The following is a 23,928-nucleotide window of genomic DNA, read 5'->3' on the forward strand; positions in this document are numbered from 1 at the left end:
TGAATGAGAGAAGCTCATCTTTGAGCTTCTCAATCCCAATTTCCCATTGCTCTTCACATTTTTGAAGATGTTGAGACCAGGAGGAAAGTGCTCTGATCTTGGTGTGGAAGTACCTGGAATTATTGTGGGTAGATAAAAAAACCTATCAGAAAATCCACTGTTGCAGAAGTGTGGAAGAATGATTCATCTTCAGCATCCAGACATCTTTTTAAAGCCAAGACTTATCCCCACTATTCCTTGGTGTTGAGTTTCTATCAGCATCAGCTTTAGAAGGAGTGATGGAAATGTCCGAGCAAACTCTGGCAGTCAAATCTTGCCCTGGGTCAAAGCCTACATCAAAACAATGCCTGCTAAGAGATTTCTTCCACCCCTAACACCTCTGACAAGCAAAGCCCACCTCAATTTTGCCTCTATTTCAAAAACCTTAATGAACTTGACAGCTGGTATTTCTTGCACCACTTTTTCAGCTTTTCAGGGAGCTTCTTCTCCAGCTTCTCTGATGTCTTCTGTGTTCTGACAGTCTCAACTTCCACCTCCAATTTTTCAGGACCTCTAGTAAGTACTTTTCTCTAAAGTATCTGACAATTCAAATAGTACCATGAACAAACAAACATGGCAATGGTGTTCAATGGAGCTGAAATCAAGCCATCCTTATGTGCTGCCTCATTCCACCTACCACCAACAAGAGAGATCCAGCTGAACCTCTGAAGTGACTCTGGTCACGTGTACAAGATTCCTCATTGAAGTCAACAGCAATGACACACAAGCATAGAGAGCACAAGATTTATGCCTCCTGTGACTTTTTGTGGTGCCTCTACTGTGGCCAAAAATGAGGGAAGAATGTGGTGATGGACTATGTAGCTCCTTAGCTAGACAAAGCCACAGTGCAGGCCCAAAAGCCAGGGATGATCCAGCCAGACATTTGTTCTTTTTCACTTGCCAGCACTGAGGACAGTGAAGGCACGACCAGAACAATCTCTGCTGAAGCAGAGTCCTCTCCAGTGCTGTGTTGTGGACACAAATGGAGGAAGGCAGAGAAGACACCTGTGCCTGATGAAGTACATTTCCCAGCAGCAGCTTCACAAGAAGATTTTTACAAAACAAAAGGATGAGCAGGTAAAAAAAACAGCTCAGGACAATTTTGGCCGCTCTGCATTCAAGATTTCACTGGATGTTATCACCTGTGCGTGGCCCTTGAGGACTCTAGCTGGCAAAAGGCTCTGCCCACATAAAACAGCTTTCATTTGCCATGTGGTTTTTGTGCTGAGATTGTCCAGGAAATCAAAGTGAGGATGGGGAGTTGTTAGCCCAAATGAGCCAGACTTCTCAGCTTATTTGAACATCTGGCCGATAAAGCCCAACCGCGCAATTCCGGATGAAAAGGTGTTTGACATTCAGGCCTGGGTGACTGAGGATGGGGGACCCTGCTCTCAACCTGCCAGATGGCCAGACAGATGCAATCCTTGCCCTTGTCAATGTGTGGCCAATCTCTTTGACTGACTGTAGCCATTCACCGATCTCCAGTAACATGGGCATCAATGAGAGAACAGATGGGCTTGCCCGGCCACAGCAGAAATGAATTCAGCTCCTGTCCCATGTCCCACTGCATCCAGTTCCACCTCCTCTTCCAAAACCACGGCCCTCTAGGGACTGCACTGCTGCTTTCTCATGACCTGTCCTCTGTTCACTTTCTTTACACATGCTCTATAATGTACTTAAACCAGGAAGTCCTAAAATTTCCCAGAAAGTCCTACCATTGTTCAGGCTCCTTGCTCACCAAAGTCTCAGCCAATGATCTGGGAACAGAAAGAAGTCCACGGTGTAGAAAGAGAGGCATTGGTCATCTTAGGTCTTCACCTCTTCATTGGCTTCCATGATCCTCCCTGGAGATTTCAGCACATTTGATGGCTCATGGTCCTGGACACAATTGTCCCAGTCTTTCCCAGACAGGTATTTCAGACCTAGCATGTGCAAGTTTGCTTCTTACTGCAAGGACCCACAGGACAACTTGAAGCAGGGGAGACTACATGATGTCCTCAGGATGTGTCTTTGTCCCAAAATGTGACAATGCAGGGATGCTTGACTGAGCTGTTACATCTGTGTGGTTCAGCTGGGAGACTCTCAACTGTCAGGAGATAAAAATCCCACGCAATTCCAGCTGTCTTCTCAGGTGAGCACCTGCAAGGACACCCTAACCCACCACTCCTGCAAGCTGACCCAGAGCAACCTCCCCGCTGCTCTGCCACTGTTGCAGCATTACAGGCAGGGTGTGGGACCTGGGCCAGGTGAGGAACACTTTATTTCTAAGCAGAAGGATCTCCTGTGGCCTGCAAGCTCCTCTCACACTGCTTTAGCACCGCTGACACTTCAGGCACGCAAAAAGAGGTCAATGACTCCAGGCTGCAGACAAGTGAGCCACAAAGAGGACCCAGGAGCTCAAGTTTTCCCTGTTAATAACAGGACTGTTTGTCCTTTCTTGAAAGAGCAGTGTTATCCAGGGATTATCTCAGCTGTTTACTGCAGGGCACTGGCCAATTTATCTCTGAAACAACCGCGTTACTGCCTGTGGGGAAGGCGAGGAAACAGCCTCGCTCTGGAGCACTATTTAACTGGTCAGGCACTGAGGAAATGCTTATTCTCCTATGTGCAGCCCAGATCCAAACCCACTCTGGCAATTTGAAGCTGTTCTCTTGCTATTCCAGACCTTTGGATCTGACTCCAGCTGAAGAAAGAGGAAAAGAAGGAAAGCTGCATCTCTTTGGTCCAGACTGATGTGGGCTGCAGGACAGCATCACAGGCAGCAGGCCTCTCCCTCAACACACACAGTTCTGCCCTCTCCAGCAGAATTCCCTCCAGCCTTTTCTACAGGGGGTGTTAACATCAGGAAAGCTCACCTGACCAGGTATTTTGTGTCAGCTCTTTGGAAAGAACAACAGTTTTAAAAATGCAGTTAAATCTTTAGCATCTGAGATAACGGGAGGGGTACAAAAATCCCCAAACCAAAAAGAATCAAACAAAACTCCAGCAAACTGTCTCTGCAGTGCACTGCTGCATCCACCTAAGCCCTCAGAGCACCTGATCCAGAGCAGACAGCCCTGGGTGAGGAAGAGGTGGGAGTGACTGTCCCAGCCAGAGACCCATGTCACTGCTTCCTCCCTTTGTTTGACCCCTGGCACTCAAGCCCTCCAGAGCCAGGGGTGTTTCTGGAGTGTGATTCCTCTGATACCTGCAGAAGTTGGGTTGTGCTCACTACAGAAGCATGTTCTGATGGCAGCCAGCATCTGCACAGCCTGTGTAACATCCTGCTGCCCACCATCCTCTTTGCTCCCTTCCTGCCTCTCTGATAACACCAAGTATCACATCCCCGGGGAATGACACCGTGAGCAAACACTCAGCTCAAAGGCTCAAGAGGGGCACATTCCCATTTTCCCTCCCACCCCTGAAAAGAAAACAGGCACACAGATATTTGCATAGATTACAAAGCATATGGCACCTATGAAGTTTTTTTTTTTTCCTCTCCTTGTAAACAAATCCCAGTTTTCCACTGCTCTTGGATCCACAGCCCCTGATGGTTTTTGGGTTGGCCAACCTTGCAGCAGGCACCACACATGAACTGAGCATCATTCTCTAGCAGAGGAGTTGAAATCTGGGCAAAGTGCTCTGTGCCTTTGACTCTCAAAACAAACAAATAGAAACCACAGCAAATGGGAAGGAGGAAGGGAAAGGGAAGGGAAGGATCCATGAACTTCTCTGGATTGCACTGACACAAAGGGAAAATAAAATTCACACAGAGCACACTCTTGCAGGTGATCCAGACACTGTCATGTAAGCAATCAAAGAGATAACCACAACAGAAAGAAAATCAAAGGATAAAAATTTACCCAAAACAACCCCCAAAATGGCATGAGCTAGGACATCTCAGAAATGCTGGGGTTTGTCCATTGGGATCACTCATGCTTTCAGCCCCAGTGAAATAAAATCATTACACAATAACTTTTCAATTACTTTTTTTCTTCCCCCAAAGTGCAAGCAATCCCAGCCACGGTTTGTGGACTACTTTTCTGGTTTTGTGTTTACCATCCATGCATAGAACCCCCACCACAGCACCACCAGTCACAAGGTATGGTCACATCCTTTTTTCCAACAAAAAACGGAACACATAAGGGGAAGAGGGAAAAAAGGGGAAAATAAGGAGGAAAAAAAGCGAAGAAAATAAAGTAAATCCCCCCCCAAAAAAACTCACCAAACCCATTTCCCCTTTTTTTTTTTCTTTTTTTTAAGATCACAAAAGTGAGCAAACCAGACCCGGAGAATAAAAGCTGAAACAACCAAAAGGAGAAAACAAGAGAGAGAGACCAGAGGGAGAGGGGAGAACAAACAAAAACCCCAACACTGACAACCCAAAATAAAAGAAAAATAAAAACTAACCAGCTGAATTGGGAGTTGAGGGTGAGTTAGCCTGGCTTCCATGGGCTGACACGTTGGTAGCCGTGACAGCTGTTTTGGCAGCATAAATATTGGCTTCCTCTTGAAATTTACCTATGTTCTTCTTGTACCGGATTCTCTTATTTCCAAACCAGTTTGATACCTAGAGCGAGTTCAAGAGAAGACAAGGACAAGTTAAGGTTTCAGCTCTGCCAAGTGCACCTGGGTGAGGAAGGTGAGTTAGCTCAGGTTAACCAGTGCTGATACCTTCCCCCCTCAGTTCTCCTAGCACCTTCCAGCCGTGTGTGCCACACAAAGCCCAGGAAAGGTGATGGGAGCCCCTTGGGAGCACTGGGTCTGTGTGGGTGTAGCTGGTTCTGCTATGGATGGGATCCTCCACAGGAACCACCACAAAAATCTTAAGAGGGATTCAAAGAATCCGTCTTAAAGAATCACAAAGACACCAAAGTTATAGAATTAGAGAACAGGTGCATGTTATTTTCATTTGCCTCCTCCTCAGTATCCTTTTGATAGGATAGATGCCCTGATTGATCAGAGAATTGACTGGGGCCTGGCTGACACACAGAATTACCTCAGTATCAGCAAAGCTCTCTTTTGATCCATCTGAGGGGAATCAGGGCACAAAGCCAGAAGTGGATGCTCTTCGTCCAACTGAGCTTGGCTTTGCAAGGTTTAGCATGAGCCACTGCGTGAACCAGGAACTTCAGGGGAAGGACGGAGAAGGAGCACAGGACTTGTCCTAAAACCTAACTTTGGTCCCAGGAAAGAAGTTTATGCCTTGGGAAGGGGTGGAAGATGTTTCCACTGTGTTTGCCCAGAGACATGCTGATGATATTCCTGTTCACTCGTGGGCACTATCTCACACTGAACTATTTCATACATGGGAAGCAGCCTGAGAAGCAGCTCTCAGCTTCTTCTTCATCAGCACTGAACACAGAGAATCAGGGTAATGTCTTCCTATGTGCAGATCTCTAAGCAGAAGACCACTTCCAGCCCACTACTGACTTTGTTTGAGAGAGCTTATCAGGATAAAGGGAATGGGCAAATGAGGAGGATGCTGCAGCTCTCCCAAAAAGTTCCAACACTCCTAGAATTGCTTGGAGCTGCAATCTTGAGCTAGCAAGACTAACCCCTTGGGTGAGATTCTAAGGGCATTCCCCCTTTGCTTGCTGGTGAGAAAGTACATCAGTGCTCCCTCATCCAAATAAACTGAGCAAAAGCCAAAGACACAGAATACAATAATGGATGTTCATTCTTGAAGCCCATGATTTCTTCCTTATCTCAGGGAAAGCTTGGGCTGGGTGTTGATAGCTGAAACCCATAAGCTTTTACTCCTGTGCTTTCTATCTGCAGTGCTTATTAAAGCATCCAGCAGCTTCCACACAGAAGTGGCTTCATCCACCAATTTAATGGGTACTGAGCTACAGGTATCCAACCCTGCAGAGCAGGAAAGAGAAAATATAACCTGCAGAGACTCAGATCAGCACCCAGCCCAGATCCGGGAGCAAACATTTTGATGGCACCGCCACCAAAATGCTGTTGGCAAGGAGCTGCATTCCACCTCTTGGTCCAGCTTTGTCACTAATGACCATGAGCTCCTTCATGGTCTTTCCACATGGACATCTCCTCATGACTGCTCTTCTGGCTTCACATCTTGGGTGAACCCTGAGCACCACAGAGCAGGAGGTTGGAATATCCAGCCACCACCACAACCTATCTGGCATTTTAAAATCTGTGAAGCACCTGCCTAATCCGGTCAGACTCCGAGTTCAGATCAACTCTGCTCAGGACTTGCACACATTCATGGCACCTGTGTTGCCACTTATCAGCAAATCCAGACCTGGATGTGTGTTTGTTTCTGCCTTACTTGGATGAAGAAGGGAGGCAGATCCTGGAGACAGGCACAAAGCAGCCTTGATACAGCATCCTCAAACCCCCTCCTAAGTGCAGCACTTCTCCTGGGCATTTTGTCTTTGCAAAGGAGAGGTTGTAAGTGTGAACAGATGAATTACAAGTGAGAGGGGAAGCACTGGGACAGCTGGAGCTTTCCTTAAGCCAATCTGTGCTGTCTCCTGTAGGTAACTCTGGGAAGAAGCAACGTTTGGGTCTTCCAGCCCAGGGGAGGCAACTGGAGTCACTCAGCAGGCACTCAGCACGGTGATGACACCTTCCCCTGGATGCTGCTGCTCCTGCTGAAGGCAGACATGCTCCCACAAGGACACCAGATGCTGCTGCTCTCTGCAGTTTACTCAAGTGACGAGCAGGCACGTGCCTGGGGCTGGGAAGCAGCCCAAGGCAGGGAATGCCACGGGAGCCTAGAGGGGCTGCTAAGCTCATGTGAGGACAAGCCTACCACAGGCCACAAAGACTGGCTCTCAATCACACAGCCTGCTCCAAAAAGAGAGGAAATAAAGAAGGGCAGGCCTGAGCAATGTATGGCTGAACGTTTCAAGGGCTGGCTGAGCTCCTCACAAATCACAGCAGCTCCCAGGTCAAAGCTACAGACTCCAGGAACTCTGTGGCTTCCTTGAACACATGGAAATAATTCATTTGTCGTTACTAACCACCAGGTTCTGAGGGATGTGCAAGTCAGGGAGATGTCATGTTGTGCAGCACAAGGGTAATGACTGAGAGAAATGACCTGAGAAATCCCACCCTCACTGAGCACAAACTGTGACTGTTGCACCCAGATCTTTCCCACCTGGACTTGTCCATTCTGTCTTACGAAGCAAAACCTACACAACTCTTCCTACTGCTTTTAATCCCCTGAAGAAAGGACTTTCAGATCAAACAAGCTCTTCTTGCAGGCCAGGCCAGCACTAATTCCTTCAGGAGACTTTGCCCCTCTGGGTGCTGCTACATCATTTCTGGGCTGCACACACAGCTCCATGGAGCCTTCATCCCTCCTAAATCCACCCTCAGACTTTCCTTTTCCATCCATGGCTTCAACCTGCAAGTGCCATCTGCACTCCCAGCCACTCTCACTAACCTGCACTGAACTGATTTAATGATTAAATGCTCAACACTGGACATGGCTGACTGGTCTGAGATCTGGAATAACCTTCCCCATGCTGAGGTTTCCCACTAGTCCAGGCTTTGAGCTCTCTCACCTGTGAGACTGTGATGCCACATTTCTTGGCTAGCTCTTCTTTGGCTTCCTCACTGGGATAAGGGTTGCTGAGATGGGAATAGAAATACTCATTCAGGATTTCTGTGGCTTGCTTGTTGAAGTTTCGTCTCTTCCGCCTTCACATGAAGAAAGAGTGGGAAACAGAAGGAAAAGGAAAGGGAATGATCACCAGGGATTCAAAAAGAGAATGCATTTTAAATACTCTTGAGTTTCCCACTTTCCTCCCTCCCCCCTCTGCTTGCATGGAGTGCAAGATTCAGGGCCAGGAAGTTTCTGATCTGCCCTTTGCTGGTGAGTGCTCTCTCAGCACCTCTCAAAGCAAACAAGCCTCCATCTCAAACTTATCACTGCATCCTCCAGCTCACAGCAGTCTGAAAACTGGCATCTGGCTCCTCCACCTGGGAAGGTGACTCCTGACACCTGGCTGTTGTGACCAAAGACAGTGCTGCTCTGCCAAGCTCTGTGCTGAGGAAGCAGAGCTGGATATATCCTTGGGGAAGTCTGCTCCATTCACACCTAGGCATTATTACCTGTCTGCCATCTCCTTCCTTGTACCCCTGCTGGAGCTGCCTCTCCTCCCCACAGCAAGCTACAGCCCAAGCTGCAGTCTGCACCTAACCAGCTTGGGAAATGAAATAATTTTACAGCAATTTGAAAATCTGGGACCATAAAAACAGTAGGAAAAGAATGAGGGACAGGATGGCCTGTAGGATAAACCTTCATCCCTAACTGAAGTGCAGATTTTCACCACAGAGGCTTGTTGCAATGTGCCACAGGATTTCCTTCTGCCACAGCAAAGGCAGGATGTGCAATTCTCAAGGAACAGCTGGAAGCCTCACCCATGGATGTTCTGAACTGCAGTCCCCTCCCCTGCTGAGCCACAGACCACAAAGGGATAAAGAATTCCCAGAATTCCCAGGATGACTAGGTTGGAAGAGACCTTCAAGACCATCGAGTCCAACCCACGCCCTAACACTTCAGCTAAACCATGGCAAAAAAAGATCAAAAACCTCTCTGGCTCAATGTCCAGATTGCAAGGCAAGATGAATTCTATCTGCCATCTGTAGGGCAGCTGTCTTTTGTCATGGGCAGTTTTCCTTATCTCTTCCACACCCACTCCTCCCTCTGGGGGGACACCTGCTGATAACAGGCCACTGAATGTCCCTGCATGGCTGATAAGAACTACAGCATCCCACTGGGAGATGGGAGCCCAGAGGGAGGAGCCAAGCATTCCTACCCAGATGGAATCTGGAGATTCTGGAACACCAGCATGGCTTCTCCACTGGATTTCCCAGAGGAACAGCAGCTGCCTCTTCCACTGGATCTGCTGAGGAAGACTCCACCCTTTTCTGCAGGATCCCTGCTCCAGCAGAACCACACCTGACACTCCAGGAGGGCTGAACCACAATTCCAACTGGACTGCTACCAGCACCCTGACCCACAGGGTGTCAGGCTGTGTTCTGGCTCTGTCAGTGTTGGTTTTGGTTTACTGCAATGTTTGTTTTATCCTTTTACTTTCTTCCTTATTAAGGAACTGTTATTTCCTGCTCCCATATTTTTTGCCTGAGAGCCCCTTAATTTAAAATTTATAGCAATTTGGAGGGGCGGGGAGGGTTTACATTCTCCATTTCAGGGGAGGCTCCTGCCTTCCTCAGCAGGCACCTGTCTTTCCAAACCAAGACACTCAGTACACAGTCCTTCAGCTGGGCCTTCATTTTCCTCCAGAACCAAACCTGCCCAACAAACCTCCTGGACACTCCCCTCCTCACCAAAACCATTTATCACTGGCTGGGAGCTATGTACAAATCACAAGCAGGACGGGACTGCTGGGAAGGTGCCTTGAGCTGGTTGATTTTCCAGCATCACTCTCATTACATAGTTATGACAATGGGAAGACGGCAGGAGCTCACATCCCAGGCAGCAGACCAACAACTTAATGTTACAACTCACTTTGAAATCTTTTTGCCCAATCACACAAAGCAGAAGCACATTGACAGTGTACCCAAGCACTATAAGCACACGTACCTTTGGTTAAACAATGCTTGCCTATTTTGGATACAATACCTGCTTGTAAGCCTTAAAACACAATGCACAGAGCTCCATTATTAAGCTTAGAACTTCCTAATATCTCACTAGATAAACTTTTCTGCAGCTTAGGGAGTTATTCTAGACAAGAATTAATACACAGAGCATTGTTCTGTTTGTCCTTGCTTTTCTACTTTTTACACAATTTTTCTGCTGACCAATCTCATGGCTACTGCTGAGCTCCAACCACAGTTCTGTTATCTCTGAGGCCTGCCTTTGCAGCTTTCCCCAGACCCTCTGGTTTTATGGATTCCCACCCCGAAGGACACTGCAGGAAGGTTCGGTGGGGCGGGGACTCACCGTGCGTCCAGGAACCGCGAGCGCAGGATCATGACGGCCTCGCACGTACTCTGCTTCAGCTGCATCTGGATGGAGCTGAACTTGCGGTGGATGATGCTCACCATGCGCTCGATCTCCTTGGGCGAGATGGGCCGGGTCCGGCTCTGCTCGCGCAGCAGGTTCATCACGTGCGTGGTGAACTCGTTGCACGCCTGGCATGGCAGGAAAAGCAAAAGAAACCCCAGGATGGGAAGGTCATTCGGTGGTGTTGGGGACGGGGTAGAGGCAGCGTGGCTGTGGGAGGAGATGGGAGTGCAGGATGTGGGAACCCAGGGCACTGGGAATATTTCTCTGTCTGCTCTGGGGTGCCCTGACCCCCAGGGCAGCACTGACTTTGACCTTCATTCATGGAGAAAGTTTCCTGGAATTCTAGATAAACCAGAATCCACAAAAGTGTGAAACAGATTATAGAGAGCAGTGTGGGTGTGTCACTGGGTGAGAAATTGAGGGTTTGGGATGTTTAGTGTGTTGTGGATGGAAGCAGGATGGAGGGCACAGGGTGTCATCCTGGGTTTCTTCTTCATGCTTCTTCCTCCTTCTCCATGGGTTTGGGTGGCATTTTGTAATTAAAAGTCCCCATTGGGGCTCTTTGGGATCAGTTATTGGGTTAAAAGGGAAAATAATCCAGGTGTCAGTTCTTAATTGGATAAGAACCTTAAAGACCTTGTACCAAGAGATTGTTGGGCATTTTGTGCCTTCTAATGAAAAGCTACTAAACTACAATAATGAGACTGTTTTACTGATAAAAAATAATAAACACAAATTACTATCTCAAACCCAAAAAACCAACAACTGATACACAGGCCTCACTGGCTGGGGCTTTCCGAGCAGGCTCAGAGCAAGAACTTGCTGGTGCTCAGAGGATGATGCCTTAGGATTTTAGCTTTTGTATCTTTCAGATCCTGTACTGCATTAGTGCACAACTCTGAACTCTACATAGAGTGTTAGTTAACTCTATTCAGACTAAACAAGCCTTCTAGGCTTGAGATCCAAGGACACCCTCTCTGCCTCAGGCCCCAAAAAGTATAAACAAAAGGGAATTAAGAGGGTAGCAAACTGCAGGTACCTGACTTCATTACCTGAAGCTGTACTTGGAGAATTAACCCCAGATATGTAAATAGACTACACTTGTATCTCTCTGAAAAAACTCATGACATGGTTCAATTTGGGTGTAGCCCCCTGGGGAGGCTTTGCCTGCCCCACCTGAAGGCCCTTCATTAAATATGTCCACTTTTATCCTTTTAACTTTGTCTGCCCTCTGTTTCTAGCTAAGTCCGAAATAGGCATCAGGGAGAGAGAAATCCCCCTGGTCTGCCAAGCACAGGGTGTGAGAGACACCCAACAAACATCCTGGGAAAAACAGGAGCTGATTTCTTTGCTCCCAGGGGGATCATGGATGGAGCAGGGGCAGATGAAGCCCTAGGATCCATAAAAAGCATGAAGAAGTGCCAGCTGTTTTCCTGGCTGTGACTGGAGGAGCTGTAGACTTATCTCAGGAGGTCCACGAACCTTTTGACCCACTGCCCCTCCTCCTACAGCCCCACCATGTGTCCTGCAGAGCTCCTCGTGCTTCACAGGAGCAGCTCCCAGAGAGACACAGCCCTGCTCCGTGCTCTTGGCACATCAGGTGAGAAGTAAATAAGGATAATAATTAAAGCGTGAGTGAGGCAGGAGCCCTGACAAATAAGGGCAAGCAGGTAACAATCCCAATTAGTTTGCTGCTGGCACAGCACTGGCTGGCTGCTCCTGCTGTCCCCATGCTGTGCCTTGAGGACAGGGCACAAGGGGGGATTTTGAGGCCACATCAAGGCCACCTCCCTTCCCTCTCCCTCATCCCCCTAAGCACCCCTCACTGGCATGATGGGATCCTCTGATTCCCAGAACCAAGCCCCAGTGGAGAGTGATGGCTGGAGAAGCCTTTGGTGCTCCTGGGATGTGGCCGGCTGCTCTGGGGGCAGTGTCTGCAGCTCCCACACCATGATGGGGAAAGAGGAACTGGCAGAGGAAAGAAACACTGGATTAGTGGACTGGTGACATGGCCTTGACTTGCTGTGTCTTACCCCACCCTTCCAAGCTGAATTCCCACCATGGCTCAGACCCAACAAGGAGACATCCCCAAGGCCAGCTCCAACTGATGACTCCCATCTCCCAGGATGAGTGCTGGCTATCAGAGCTCTCAGCTGGGCATCTCATTGCTCCCAGACACCCCAGCTATTTCAGATCATCTCCTCTTGGCATGAACTAAAGAGCAGTAAAGGCAAAATCACCACTGATTGCTGTGCTGACCCAGCAGCAGCCAGACTGAGAACCAAGGGCTGAGTTCCCAACAGCTGGATTGGAGAGAGTGGGAAGGAGGTGGAAAAACCCTGAGCCCTGGTGATGGTACCAGAGATGGTGGACCAGCAGAGCCACTTGCAAAGCCAATCAGTGGCAAAACCCAACCCTGTCAGTGGGTTGTGAGAAGGAAAAATGTGGCCCATCCCACCCTCTGGGCCTGGCTAAAGGCTTCTCTCACCTGGGTGTCTCTTTGAGGAGCAAAGAGAAGCAAAAACAGAATCAGAACATCAAACAAACAGAACTCCTGCCCAAGGGGAGGAAGAAGCAGATGGTCCTTCCCTGAAGCCTGTCCCTGTCTGTGCCAAGGGTCTCTCCTTGGACTTGGCTAGCAGAGGGAGGACATAAGGTCTCTCTCTCTACCCCCACTTCAGCCTGAAAGATGATCCCTGAGGTGCTCTCCACTCCCACCTATGTGGGAGGGCTGAGGTTCCTCCCTGTGCCTCAAGGAAGTGACAGCAAGGGCTGAGGAGAGCCACCAAAGGCCATCCCTCCAACCTGCCCTCTGCCAGCTCCCTGCCTGCCCTAAGGCTCGGCCAAAATGCCTCTCATGGCACGGCTGTGCTTGGCTGCTCCATCACCAGAGCCCTGCCTGGCCACCCTGACTCCAGCTCTAATCCTTCCCCCAGCCTGGCCAATGTGGCCAAGGGGATGAGACATCCCCCAGCCCTACCACACATCCAGTTACCCAGGTAAAGTGGAGGCTTTTACTGGATCTAAACCAGAGATCTGAAAGCCCACAGGGCCCCTGGCAGTGGAGCTTGTCCTGCACCCGAAGAGGTGATGCCTTCTCGTTCACATCCATCAACCATAACCTATGGGGTAGAAACCACAAGGGCAAGGTGCACAGCAGGCAAGAGAGGTCTGCAAAACATCTGGAAGCACTTGAAAGGAACTGGTTCTGAGCACTGACCTGCAAAGCTCTTCATGAAATTGTCAGTGTTACCAATAGCTGTATTCATGATCTAAGTAGTTTTTCTTTTCTAACAGTAATTTACTATAAGAAAAAAGATATTTTTTTGCCCTGGAAAGAGAGCATTTCAAGGAGAAAATATATTCAAGAAGATTCTGATTCAAGTCTTGCTTGGACAGTTGTCATCACTGAGGCCATCATATCAGAGAGGCCTTTTCCTTCATAGGGCCAATTCTGGGTAAGATATCAGGGAAGGAGTGAAAAGTAAAAATCCAAGGGGCAACCCATACTGCGGCCACAGCTCTCTTTACAGGGAGCAGCAGGCACAACTTCCCAAGAATTTTTCCTGGGGAAGGCAGTGAGAACCTCAGAGAAGAAGAGAAAACAATTCTTATCTCTATTCACTGCTCCTGTTTTTTGGCACATGTGGAATGTGTTATGGAGATTGTTTACCCAAAGTGATTTGTTCACTGGACACCGGTGAAGGCTGTTTTGATTCCTTGGCCAGTTGGGTCAAAGCTGTGTTCTGGCTGTCTTCAGACAGTCAGATCTTTTAGTATCTCTATAGTATAGTATAGTATAGTATAGTATAGTATAGTATAGTATAGTATAGTATAGTATAGTATAGTATCGTATAGTATAGTATAGTATAGTATAGTATAGTATAGTATAGTATAGTATAGTATAGTATAGTATAGTATAGTGTAGTATAGTATAGTATCTCTTGAGTGTGTAATTTAGTATAGTATTAGTGTAATATAGTATAGATTAATAAAGCAATTGTTCAGCCTTCTGAATCATGGAGTCAGAGCACACTATTCATCACACTGGGGTTACCCTGCATCAATACCCATCCCAGCACAAATCCCCAACCCTGCCAACCCTACAAAAACCACGTTCTCACTCCCACACCCAGAGCCCGTACACCCCTAACACCAGATGTCAGCAGTGATCCAGGCTGTGCAGATCCAGGCTCTGCTCCCACCAGCCCCACCACGAAGGAGCCTGTTACCTGCTCGTACTTCTCCAGCTCCGTGTGGTAGATCTGTCTGATCTGGGACAGTTTGGCTCTGTAGTCCGAGTGCTCCACCGAGTTGTCGGAGCCGGCTCCTCCGGATGCGGCGGCGGCGGCGGCAGCGGCGGCCGAGCCCCCTCCCTTCTCGGGGCCAGCCACCCCCTCTGCCAGCAGCATGTTGTCTAACCTCATCAGCTGGGGGTCCGTGGGCTCCTCCTCCTGCGCCCCCCGGATGCTCAGCACTGCAGGAGACACAATGGGGAGAGGAAAGTGAGTCACACCTGGGTTTTAATTCAGGGAAGCTCGTCCCAAGCTGGACTGACCCCGCCAGCAGGGGTTTTGTCCCTTCCCAACAGGTTCCTCAACAGGCTCCCCAACAGGCATCCTGATGCTGCAAGTACTCAGCACCAAGCTTGGCTTCACTCATCACTCCTTGGCACTCCAGCTCCCTGCTCCTCTCCCTGCTCCTTCCCTCAGGACAGAAGTAGGGCAGACCTGGCAGTGAGCTCACCACAGAGCTAGCCCACAAAGCCACACTTTCTGCTCGAACAAGCAGCAAAACTCCCAGCAACAGCAACCAAAAAAAATCCAACAATTGTACCCATGCTTGCTGCCAGAAGCTATAGGGACCATATCCAGACTCAAGCATGAGATGGGAAGTTGGAAGGGAAGTCTGTAGCCCTGATTCCATCCCGCTCAGGGGTCCTCTCATGTCACCCAACATGTCATTTACATCAACCCCAGATGGCAGAGAAAGACGCACAGAGCCCAGGGCAGCTGAGCCTTGGTTTCCACATCCTGAAATAGGGACTGTGGAGAGGGCCTGAAGTCCATGCTTTTAGCCATGCACTGGGAACATGTAAAAAACATGTATGAAATAAATTTTATTCCTGGAAAAATGCCTTTGCTTTAAGAATCCAGTCATTCCACTAATGCTGAGAAAAGGAGCAATGCTGAATTAATCCTCCCAAAGTGACTTTTCAAAAAAAGAATCTTCCTCCCAATCTTTGTGCTCCCTGCCTAAATTACTGCTCCAAGTAAAAGTTATTCTGTGAGGGCTTTCCTGGAAAAACAACCCAACAGCTTGGGATGTCCCATGACTGAAAAACAGAGGTGCCCAATGTGCTCCCCCCGTGTCCCCCTCCAAGGTCTGTGTTTGAACATGGAATGATAACGTGAGATTTCCACAGGCACACACGCACAGCTGCATAATAAACAACATAAATAAAATAAATCCTTGATGAGAGAATAAAAAAAGGCATTTCCTAAGGGAAAACAATGGTATTTCCCCATCTCATCTGGCACAGGGGCTCTGAGTGCACACTCTTTGCACATCCAGAGCTGGGAAATGCTGTGTGGATTTTGATAAAGCCATGCCTGCTGACACCTGAGATGAATTTGACTCCCTCCCAATCCATGGCACAAACAAGAGCAAGTGATTATTCCTGCCATTTAAAATAAAAAAGTAGGGGAAGATCTGTTAGCAACAAGAAATAAAATCACAGCAGCTAAAAAACCCCAGCAACCACCGGGTATGGTCTTCCCTACTCTGCAATAAGTTAAAGATACAGCTATTATCAGTATAAAATTGAAGTAAAAGATCCTGTTGAGAGGTTTGGTTAAGACTAAAAAGAGCTTTTCTAAAAAGCCTCAAAGCCTACTGAAATGACTATTTTCAGGATATTTCACTCATTCATTTAATTTTATTTTATTCATACATTTGGACCAGTTACTCATTCATGCATTTACAGCCATTTTTTTGTGATTAAAATATGCACTGTCAACAAAGGTGGGAAGGTGGGCAGAAAAAAGCCTAAGGACAGTAAAACTGGAACTAAAAATAAATAATTCCACGCTAGGGAGGATCATTTCTATATGGAGGAATGAGGGCTGAGTGCCAAATTTGAAGCTGAGCCCTCAGGACACAGGACCAGCATCTCCCCCCACCACGGGAGGCTTCCCATGGCACCCAGCCATGATAAATAGATCCAAGAGGAGAGGGCAGATTTCATCAAGAATATGGTTTGGGGTCTATGGTCCATTAACTGAAATATGAGGCAAAAGCAGCCAAATCCCTTAAAAAGAGAAGAGGAAAGTTGACAGGATGCAGCAGGGAGAGAGACTTGCCATGAAAATTAAGAGAATAAATTCCTATTCTTCCAGGACAAAAAAATAAATAAAAATCAGTCAATTAAAGCACATCAAAAGCCTAAATACAAAAGCAAAGCAACACAGGTTAAAAATAAAAAACATATTAAAACCCACCTCAAATAAACAAATCAAAAGCAGAGTTGCCAAAACAGGCGCATCTGGATTTCAAAAGGGAAATATTTTTAGATTAAAAATCTCAGGAATCATTGACCTGACAGGTAGGCACGAGTGATTAATTAGTTTATGTTTAGAGAGCTGCTTCCTGATGAAAAGTGCTGTGTGCTCCTGGGAGCTTTATTCCTGTGCCACATGCACAGACCAGCACCCAGTGCAGGAGATGTGTCCCCCACAGCAGAGACCTGAACCCAGCCTGGGCTTGGCTGCTCACTCACAATAAAGCCTGGGAGTAAATAAATGGAAAGGCCAACGTGTCTAAGCAGGACTGATGCTGCTTATTTATCCCTGAAAGGCTGTGCTCAGCCGAGGAGAAGACAAAATGATTATTTAAAAGGTCCTTTTTTATCTTCCCAGTGCTGGACCCAGCTCTGACACATCTCCTGCCAGGATGCCTGGGATGCTGAGCTCCTCGGAAGCTCCCAGCCTCCAAACTGCTCCCTGTGATGGGATGAGGAGTTTGGGATGGGTTTGGCAGCACCAAATCTGTAGTGCCCAGGCAGCTGGTGGCAAAAGAACCCTGCTCTCCCACCAAATTAAAACAGAATAAATGAAGCAGAATGGTCCTCAGTGGTCCAAGGGGCTACAGGCATGTAGGCACCCAGGCATCCTCAGGACCCCCATTTCCTGCTCCTGATTAAAGAAAGGGGGAGGAAAAAAGGATAACAAAAAGAAAGATTGCGATTGGCAGCCGTGGGGGGGGGGAGGAGAATTCCTGCAAGACTTTCTGTCCTTGGCTGATTTCCTGCTGGCTTGGCAGCCTCTGGAGCTGTGGTGCTTGCCACTAGATGGTGCTCAGCCCTCACTTAGGTCCCCTGCTGATCAAAATGCGTTTTTAGATGTAAATATATACACAGAACAAAAAAAAAATTAAAAATATATACACACACACATATACATACACATGTATGTGTGTTATATATAGAGATATGGGTGTGTTTTAAAAGTAGGCACGTGCCCTGTCCCCCCAGCTGGAATGTGGCTGTCACAGGGTCACCATCCCTGATGGCAGCAGCTGGAGCACCTGGGGACCATGGAGCCACCAGCCTGTGGTCCAGCCATGGTCACAGTGACCCATTCCAGCAGCTGGAAAAGGGCTCCCAGCTCCCACACTTGCTCCCTCTCCCTTCTTGAGGAAGGGATCACGGCCACAGGGTTCAGAGGACAACCCTGGGCTGGCTCTGTGGTGTGGCTGCAGGACGTGGGAAGTGGTGACAGGACTGACCTCAGGAAAGGAGGTGAGAAAACAAAGCCAAAAGCAGCTCCTTGGCTCTATGCCTGCCCTGAGATTCAGGGACACAGGATGGAAGGTGCCTTGAGCCACCAAAGCTTCCAGATGCTTCCCACAAACATCTCCAAGGAGCATCTGCAAAGCAGCCAGCTCATGTTCATGTGGGATGAGCAGCCAGCAGCCCACATGTCCCCACAGCTTGGCACCTGTCTCTGGCGTCCCCTCAGGTCACGCAGTCTGAGGTGCACCAGGGCAGGAGAAGGAGCACTTGCCAGACACCTTGGGAACAGACACCACTCTGGGGCTGTGAAGACACCTAAGAAACCCACAAAGGAGGGCACCAGACTCCTCTGGTATCCATGCCACCTTCCCCTACCTTACTTACTCCATTTTTCTGGAGCATTTTTTGCAAAGGAATCTGAGAAGCACAGGAGCTCAGCCCACAGTCATCTCTCTTCTCCAAGGCCACACCAAAATACTTCCACTGACCAACTCTTTCCTCTCCACCCCTTCCAAACCCTCCAAATTAGAGATGTGCAGGCAACAGAGACAGAACTACATGATGAAGGCAATCAAACATGCTGGGGGTGATGGCAGAAGCTAAGCAGGAGACTGTGGCTGAGCAGTGACGACAGCAAAGGACTTTCCAGCTCCATCCTTCTTCTGGATAGGGCAATTTATCCTGGTGGTTGGTGCCTTCAAGCTGAGGATATGAGGGAAGCAGGCCAGACTCCATACAGCCCCTCACAAGAGAGTGTGGCAGTGAGACAAGTTGTGACAATGAAGGAATTGGTCCCCCAGAGCCAGTGGCTCTTCCTTTGCTGACTTCAGCAGTCAAAAGCACAGTCCTGCAGAATTTCTGTGACTGCCTGGTTAAGATTCCCTCTGACCTTATCACTCTCACAGCTCCTGAAAGGTGCCTGTGCTCAGCTGGGACTGGGCTCTGTCTCCAGCAGCACTGACAGAACCAGAGCTCACAGCCTGCAGCTGCACCAAGGGAAATCCAGGTTGGATAGCAGGGAAAAGCTTTTCACAGAAAGGTGATAAAGTTCTGGAATGGCTGCCCAGGGAGGTGGTGGAGTCCCCATCCCTGGGGGTGTTTAACAAAGCCTGGATGTGGCACTGGGTGCCAGGGTTGAGTTGAGGTGTTGGGGCTGGGTTGGACTCGATGATCTTGGAGGTCTCTTCCAACCCAGTGATTGTGCGACTCTGTGTGAGTTCTGAGGAGATGAGCTGGCAGTTCCTCTGCAGCCCCACTTGCTGACACCACCAGCCAGGGGCTGGATCTGGTGGCTGGGCATTCACACAAACCCTCCCTATAGAGGAACCTGCTGGGTGGTTTTAATGAGCTCAGGAGGAGCCCTTGCCCTCCCACCCCAGCTCGGCTGCTCCTGCATGGGTTTATCCTGGTTGTTTCTGCCCATTCCCAACTTGCTGAATTGCCTTTCCAGGGGGACATTTTAAAGGAGAAGGAGATTTCAAGTAAATGATTGCAACTTATCGAAAATAATGTGCTACTTAGCATTGGAGACAAGCATCCTGGCAGGCAGAAATGGGAAGCAGTGCCGGAGCAGATGGGAGTAATTACGTTGTGATTTTCAGAAGGGTTTTCTTTTCCTGCCTCCACTGTGCCTAAGATGTTCTGGGAGGCAGGAACAACCCACCCATCAATGGAGTTTTGGGAGAGGAGGACAGACAATTCCTCTTGTCAGGCTGTGAGGGGCCTTAGGTGTCACTCTCTCATGGGGAAACCAGAGATATCCATGCTGGTGGAGCACTTCTGGCTGCTCTCTCTGTCCTCTCACTTGGCCTCAAGTGGGTGAGATGCCTGCTCCCCCTGCACCAAGGCACTCATCTGCCCAAACACCACCCAAGCCAGACACCGAGGTGTAGCCCAAATCCTTTCCTGGAACAGTGGCTGCCCCTGAGGGTGGTACAGACAAGGAGGACGTGGCAGTTTCCCCCTGGGAACCCCAAAACTCCTGCTCATGCCCATGCAGCAAATAGCCTGGCTTTGAAACACACCAGGGACATCAGCTCTCTTCAACTTTTTGGGATTTAGGACCAGCAACATTGACTTGGGGGAGACCCAGCTTCAGGACTCACACAAGATCACTGGAAAATGTTGGACATATTTTTTTACAGGTCCAGGTTTAAACAAAAGCCAGCAAACACAGGGACAGCTGTGATGCCAAGAAATACCTCCCCCAACAAAACCAGTAACTAATGACCTCACTTTAATCCTATCTCAACATTCCCTCGAGCCTGAGACTACATTTGAAGGCTGAGGATCAGAAGACTGAACCTGGGACAAGAATACTCCCACCTGTCTCATACTGGAGGACAATTATATGTTCAGGGACTGCATCTTCCTCATGTGTAGTTGCAACCAAGTCAGGAGAACTGGGGTTTCCTTCCTTGGCTGATCCATGATGCCATGGGCTTGAGTTGTTCTTCCCAAACCTTCTCTGTGCAGAGGACTTGCCAGACTCCATGCACCCACCTAAACTCTTGGGTTTTTCTCCTATCCAAGTGTACTCACAGCCTACTTTCTTCTGAAGCAGCAAATCCCCCAAAGCAAGGAAAATCCAGAGTCCTGGATCCTACCAGAGAATCCTGGAACGGTTTAGGTTGGAAAAGGTCCTAAAGATCATCTCATTCCAACCCTCTGCTACAGGGAGGGATGTCTTCTACTACTTCAGGTTGTTCCAAGCCCTGTCCAACCTGTGCCAGGGCCTCACCACCCTCACCGTGCTCTCTTTAAACACAAAGCTGCCTTCATATATCCAATATCCAATGCTCAGAAGAAATGAACTCTCAGAACTTTGTGGAGGTTACTGAAGCACCCCTGTCTGGGTCTTCACCCTGCCAGGTCAAAGGTCCATGGGACACAACAGAAATCCCTTCTTGGCAAAGTGTCCACCTTCAATGGGAATCACAGTCTTTGTAACAAAGGTGGAGCACTTCAATGTCAAATAATCACAGGAGTTTTAAACCTTGGTTGAATATGTTGACCATTTTTATGTAAAGCCACTGAGAAAATCAAGGTCAAAGTGCAATTACCTATTTCCAAAATAAACAGAAGCTGGAATTTCTAAATACACAGACACACGGCCTTCCAGGGAGCAGGAATAAAGAGGAGCTCATATTTTTTTTCTTACAATTGACATTAAAAGTTCCCCTCCTCACTTAAACCTTTCCAAAACTTACAAATGGATGAACAGATTTTTGCTCAAATTTTCCAAAACAGGCTGCCTTGTGAGATGAAGCATGGAAAAATTCAACTGGCAAAACAGCTTTTTGTGCATCTAGTTATTTTATTTATTTCCCAGCAAAAAGAGGAACTCTGTGAAACCAATGGGCCATTTCTGTCACCAATTTTCCCTGTGTCAAGCCATAAAATAAACCAAAAATCCCAGCAACAAATCAAGAGAGAGGCTTGTACCCCATAAGCACTGCAAAGCCACCCTGGATCAGTGTAAACCCACCTCTTTTTTCCAGCACAGGAGTGTTCAGGGCTCTTTGGAAACAAAGCAGAGATACTGTTAAAGGTGCAGAAATGTTCCTGCAGTCCATAAAACTGTGATAAGATACTCCCACTGAGACAGGAGCAAGTCACATCAGTTCAGAGTAATGGTCCATGTAGTCCTAGGGGTCAGTTCCAGCCATGGCCAACCAGCCCAAGTGGAGACTCAGCCAAGGCCAGCAACAGAAGCATCAGATGCTCAGGGCAGCAGCACTTCCCCCAGATCCCTCCTACCCATAACCAGGTTTGGAAACTTGCATCACAACTCCAATTCAGATCAATCAAAAATGCTTCCTGAATCAAAAATGAAATCTCCTCCCACTTCATTTTATCAATTTCTTCTCTCTCTCTCTCTCTTGTTTAAATAAAAATTTGGGTCAATTTCAAACCAATTAAACTGCTTTAAAAAAGTAGCTTTGAAAAATAGTAACTCCCCATCCTTCTGGGGTGGAAGTGTCCAAATTATTTGCTGAATCCAACATTACAAAAAAAAAAAAAAAAGGCTGCATTTCCCTGCATTTCCCTCAAATCTTAACTTTGGGGTGTAGGAAACAGGAGAAGGGAATTTATCACATGCCAAAAAGTTTCTCAGCTCCCAGCAGCAGCTCTCCATCACTTCAGGAGGGTGCAGCTTGGATGTGCCACGGAAGCTGCAGAAGAGAGACACTTACTTCATAGTGCTGGCAAAGAGTCTGCACCAGTTTTCTCCTAACCCCATCCCAAATGCCAAATGAGCTGCCACAGTGAGAGAGGATCTGGCAGCAAAATGATCAAAAGATCTGGAAAATTATTACTAACATATTCTGTGGAAAAAATATTCACCCCCTCCAAAGTGGACAATGATCTAAAATAGCCGAAAAAATAAAGCAAAATGTTGCTGTGATTACTGAAAAGCAGACTCTCTGTGAAATGTGACTCCATGGGGAAGCTGAATGAACACAGATGAGTTCATCTCTCCAGTCTTTCCCTGTACCCTGCTCCTGCTGACCAGTTTAGCCCATGGCCAGTGACTGAGCCTGGTATGGAAACTTCTGACCCCAGCCCCACACTCCCACTTATTGATGATTGTGGTTCAAATTTATGTATTTTCTGGTTTTCTCCTTGCAGTCCTGATGCCAAAATCCACATTTCCTCGTGGATGCATTGCTGCAGGCTGGTGGGCTTGGGCAGCAAGACTCCCCAGCTGGAATTTTCAAAGCTGATATTTGGGGACAGGTAGCACCTCCTGCACCACACACAGAGAAAGCAGGCTGGAAGTGCTTCCACACATTAAAGACAAGGCAACCAGAGCCTAACACCCCACCAGTGGACAAACCACTTCCTCCCCTCCCACTCACAGCAGCTTCAAGCCTGCCCCTGCTGTGTCCCACAAAGCACAAACCCTCACAACTCCACCTAATTAAGCACATCTGCTTCCCCCAGTAACACACTGCAAATAACCCATCACCCCACAGCCAAACTCTGGGCTCTGGGGGCTCAATATGTCTGACTGGCACACTCTGTCCTTGCAAGAGCACAGATAAATTTTGGCCATGCACAGGTCCCCTCCCCAGCCCTCTGAGCACCCCATAAATCCCAGGCCAGGCTCATGGTCTGAGGAAGCAGGCTGATGCTGGGGAGTGATGCTGAAGCTGCCTGGAGCAATCCCACACTCTGAACTCACAAAACAGTTTTCCCTTTCCTAAGCAGGGCAGAATTAGCAGGCTCCAGCCACAGTCCTGAATCAGAATCCATCCCTTATCTGCAACAAATCCATCCCTTATCTGCTTATGGGCAAACCCAGCACATCCCAAACTCTCCAGCTGCACTGGCTGCACCCTAAGGGACAGATGGTGCATGGCCATCTCCACCCAGCCTCCTCTACCCCACCACAGCCAGGACCAACATCCAGCTGCTCAGAGCAGCCAGCAGGGGCAGGAGTGAAAGGACAGCAGAGTGAGATTCACCACTGCTCTGCTGCTGGACCAGATTTGAGCAGAAGATGCGACCCAGCTCACTGACCAGGGGAGCAGCACCAACCATGGAGAAAAGCTTCAGTCCCTTCAAGACAGCCTGTGCCAGGACTTTACCTTTTCCTGGTGGAGTTTGGGAAATGGAGCTGAGTCCCCAAGGCAGCACCAAGAGAACAAATGGTCTCTGAGGGACAGAGTAAACCATTGTCCTCACTCGAGGAAATGAGGAGGACCTGGCGCTGGAGTGGACCTGGGGCTGCCTAAACCCTGCAGGAACAAATCACAAACAAAGGATGGGATTGCTCCCAGGTCAGGTCCAGGCATAAACCCCTCCTCGGAAGGGAGCGTTGGGCTGGGATCTGCGAGGTGCTTTGCATATGAATTCTCCTCACTGAAAAGAAATGGGTTCTTTGAATGAGCTGAATCTGTTAATGAGAAGCTGGGGCCTCCAGAGCTCCTCTGAGGACAAGGGTCCCACTTCAACTGCCCCAGGCAAAGCCCTGAAACTGAGAACAAACAAAGAGAGGTTTTATCCCAGAAGGAAGCTGCCCTTCCAGCCTGTTCCCCTCTCCAAAGGTCATCTTCCCTGGATGCACTGTCTGCAAAAGGCTGCTCCATGCACATAGTGGGTG

At 48.4% G+C, this 23,928-nt stretch overlaps 1 protein-coding gene across 2 annotated transcripts in view; it reads right to left on the reverse strand.

The window, feature by feature from the left end:
* Window positions 1-23,928, reverse strand: part of PBX1 (PBX homeobox 1) — a 132,131-nt gene that overhangs the window by 15,716 nt on the left and 92,487 nt on the right. For both annotated transcript variants that reach the window (XM_050977242.1, XM_050977243.1), the window contains exons 3-6: window positions 14,260-14,504; window positions 9,962-10,152; window positions 7,557-7,692; window positions 4,429-4,588 (exon numbers count right to left, since the gene is read on the reverse strand). In XM_050977242.1, the coding sequence (XP_050833199.1) occupies window positions 4,429-4,588; window positions 7,557-7,692; window positions 9,962-10,152; window positions 14,260-14,504 (732 nt within the window). The remainder of the gene's footprint in view (window positions 1-4,428; window positions 4,589-7,556; window positions 7,693-9,961; window positions 10,153-14,259; window positions 14,505-23,928) is intronic.

This window comes from Serinus canaria, chromosome 8, assembly GCF_022539315.1.
Source record: "Serinus canaria isolate serCan28SL12 chromosome 8, serCan2020, whole genome shotgun sequence".
NCBI lineage: Eukaryota > Metazoa > Chordata > Aves > Passeriformes > Fringillidae > Serinus > Serinus canaria.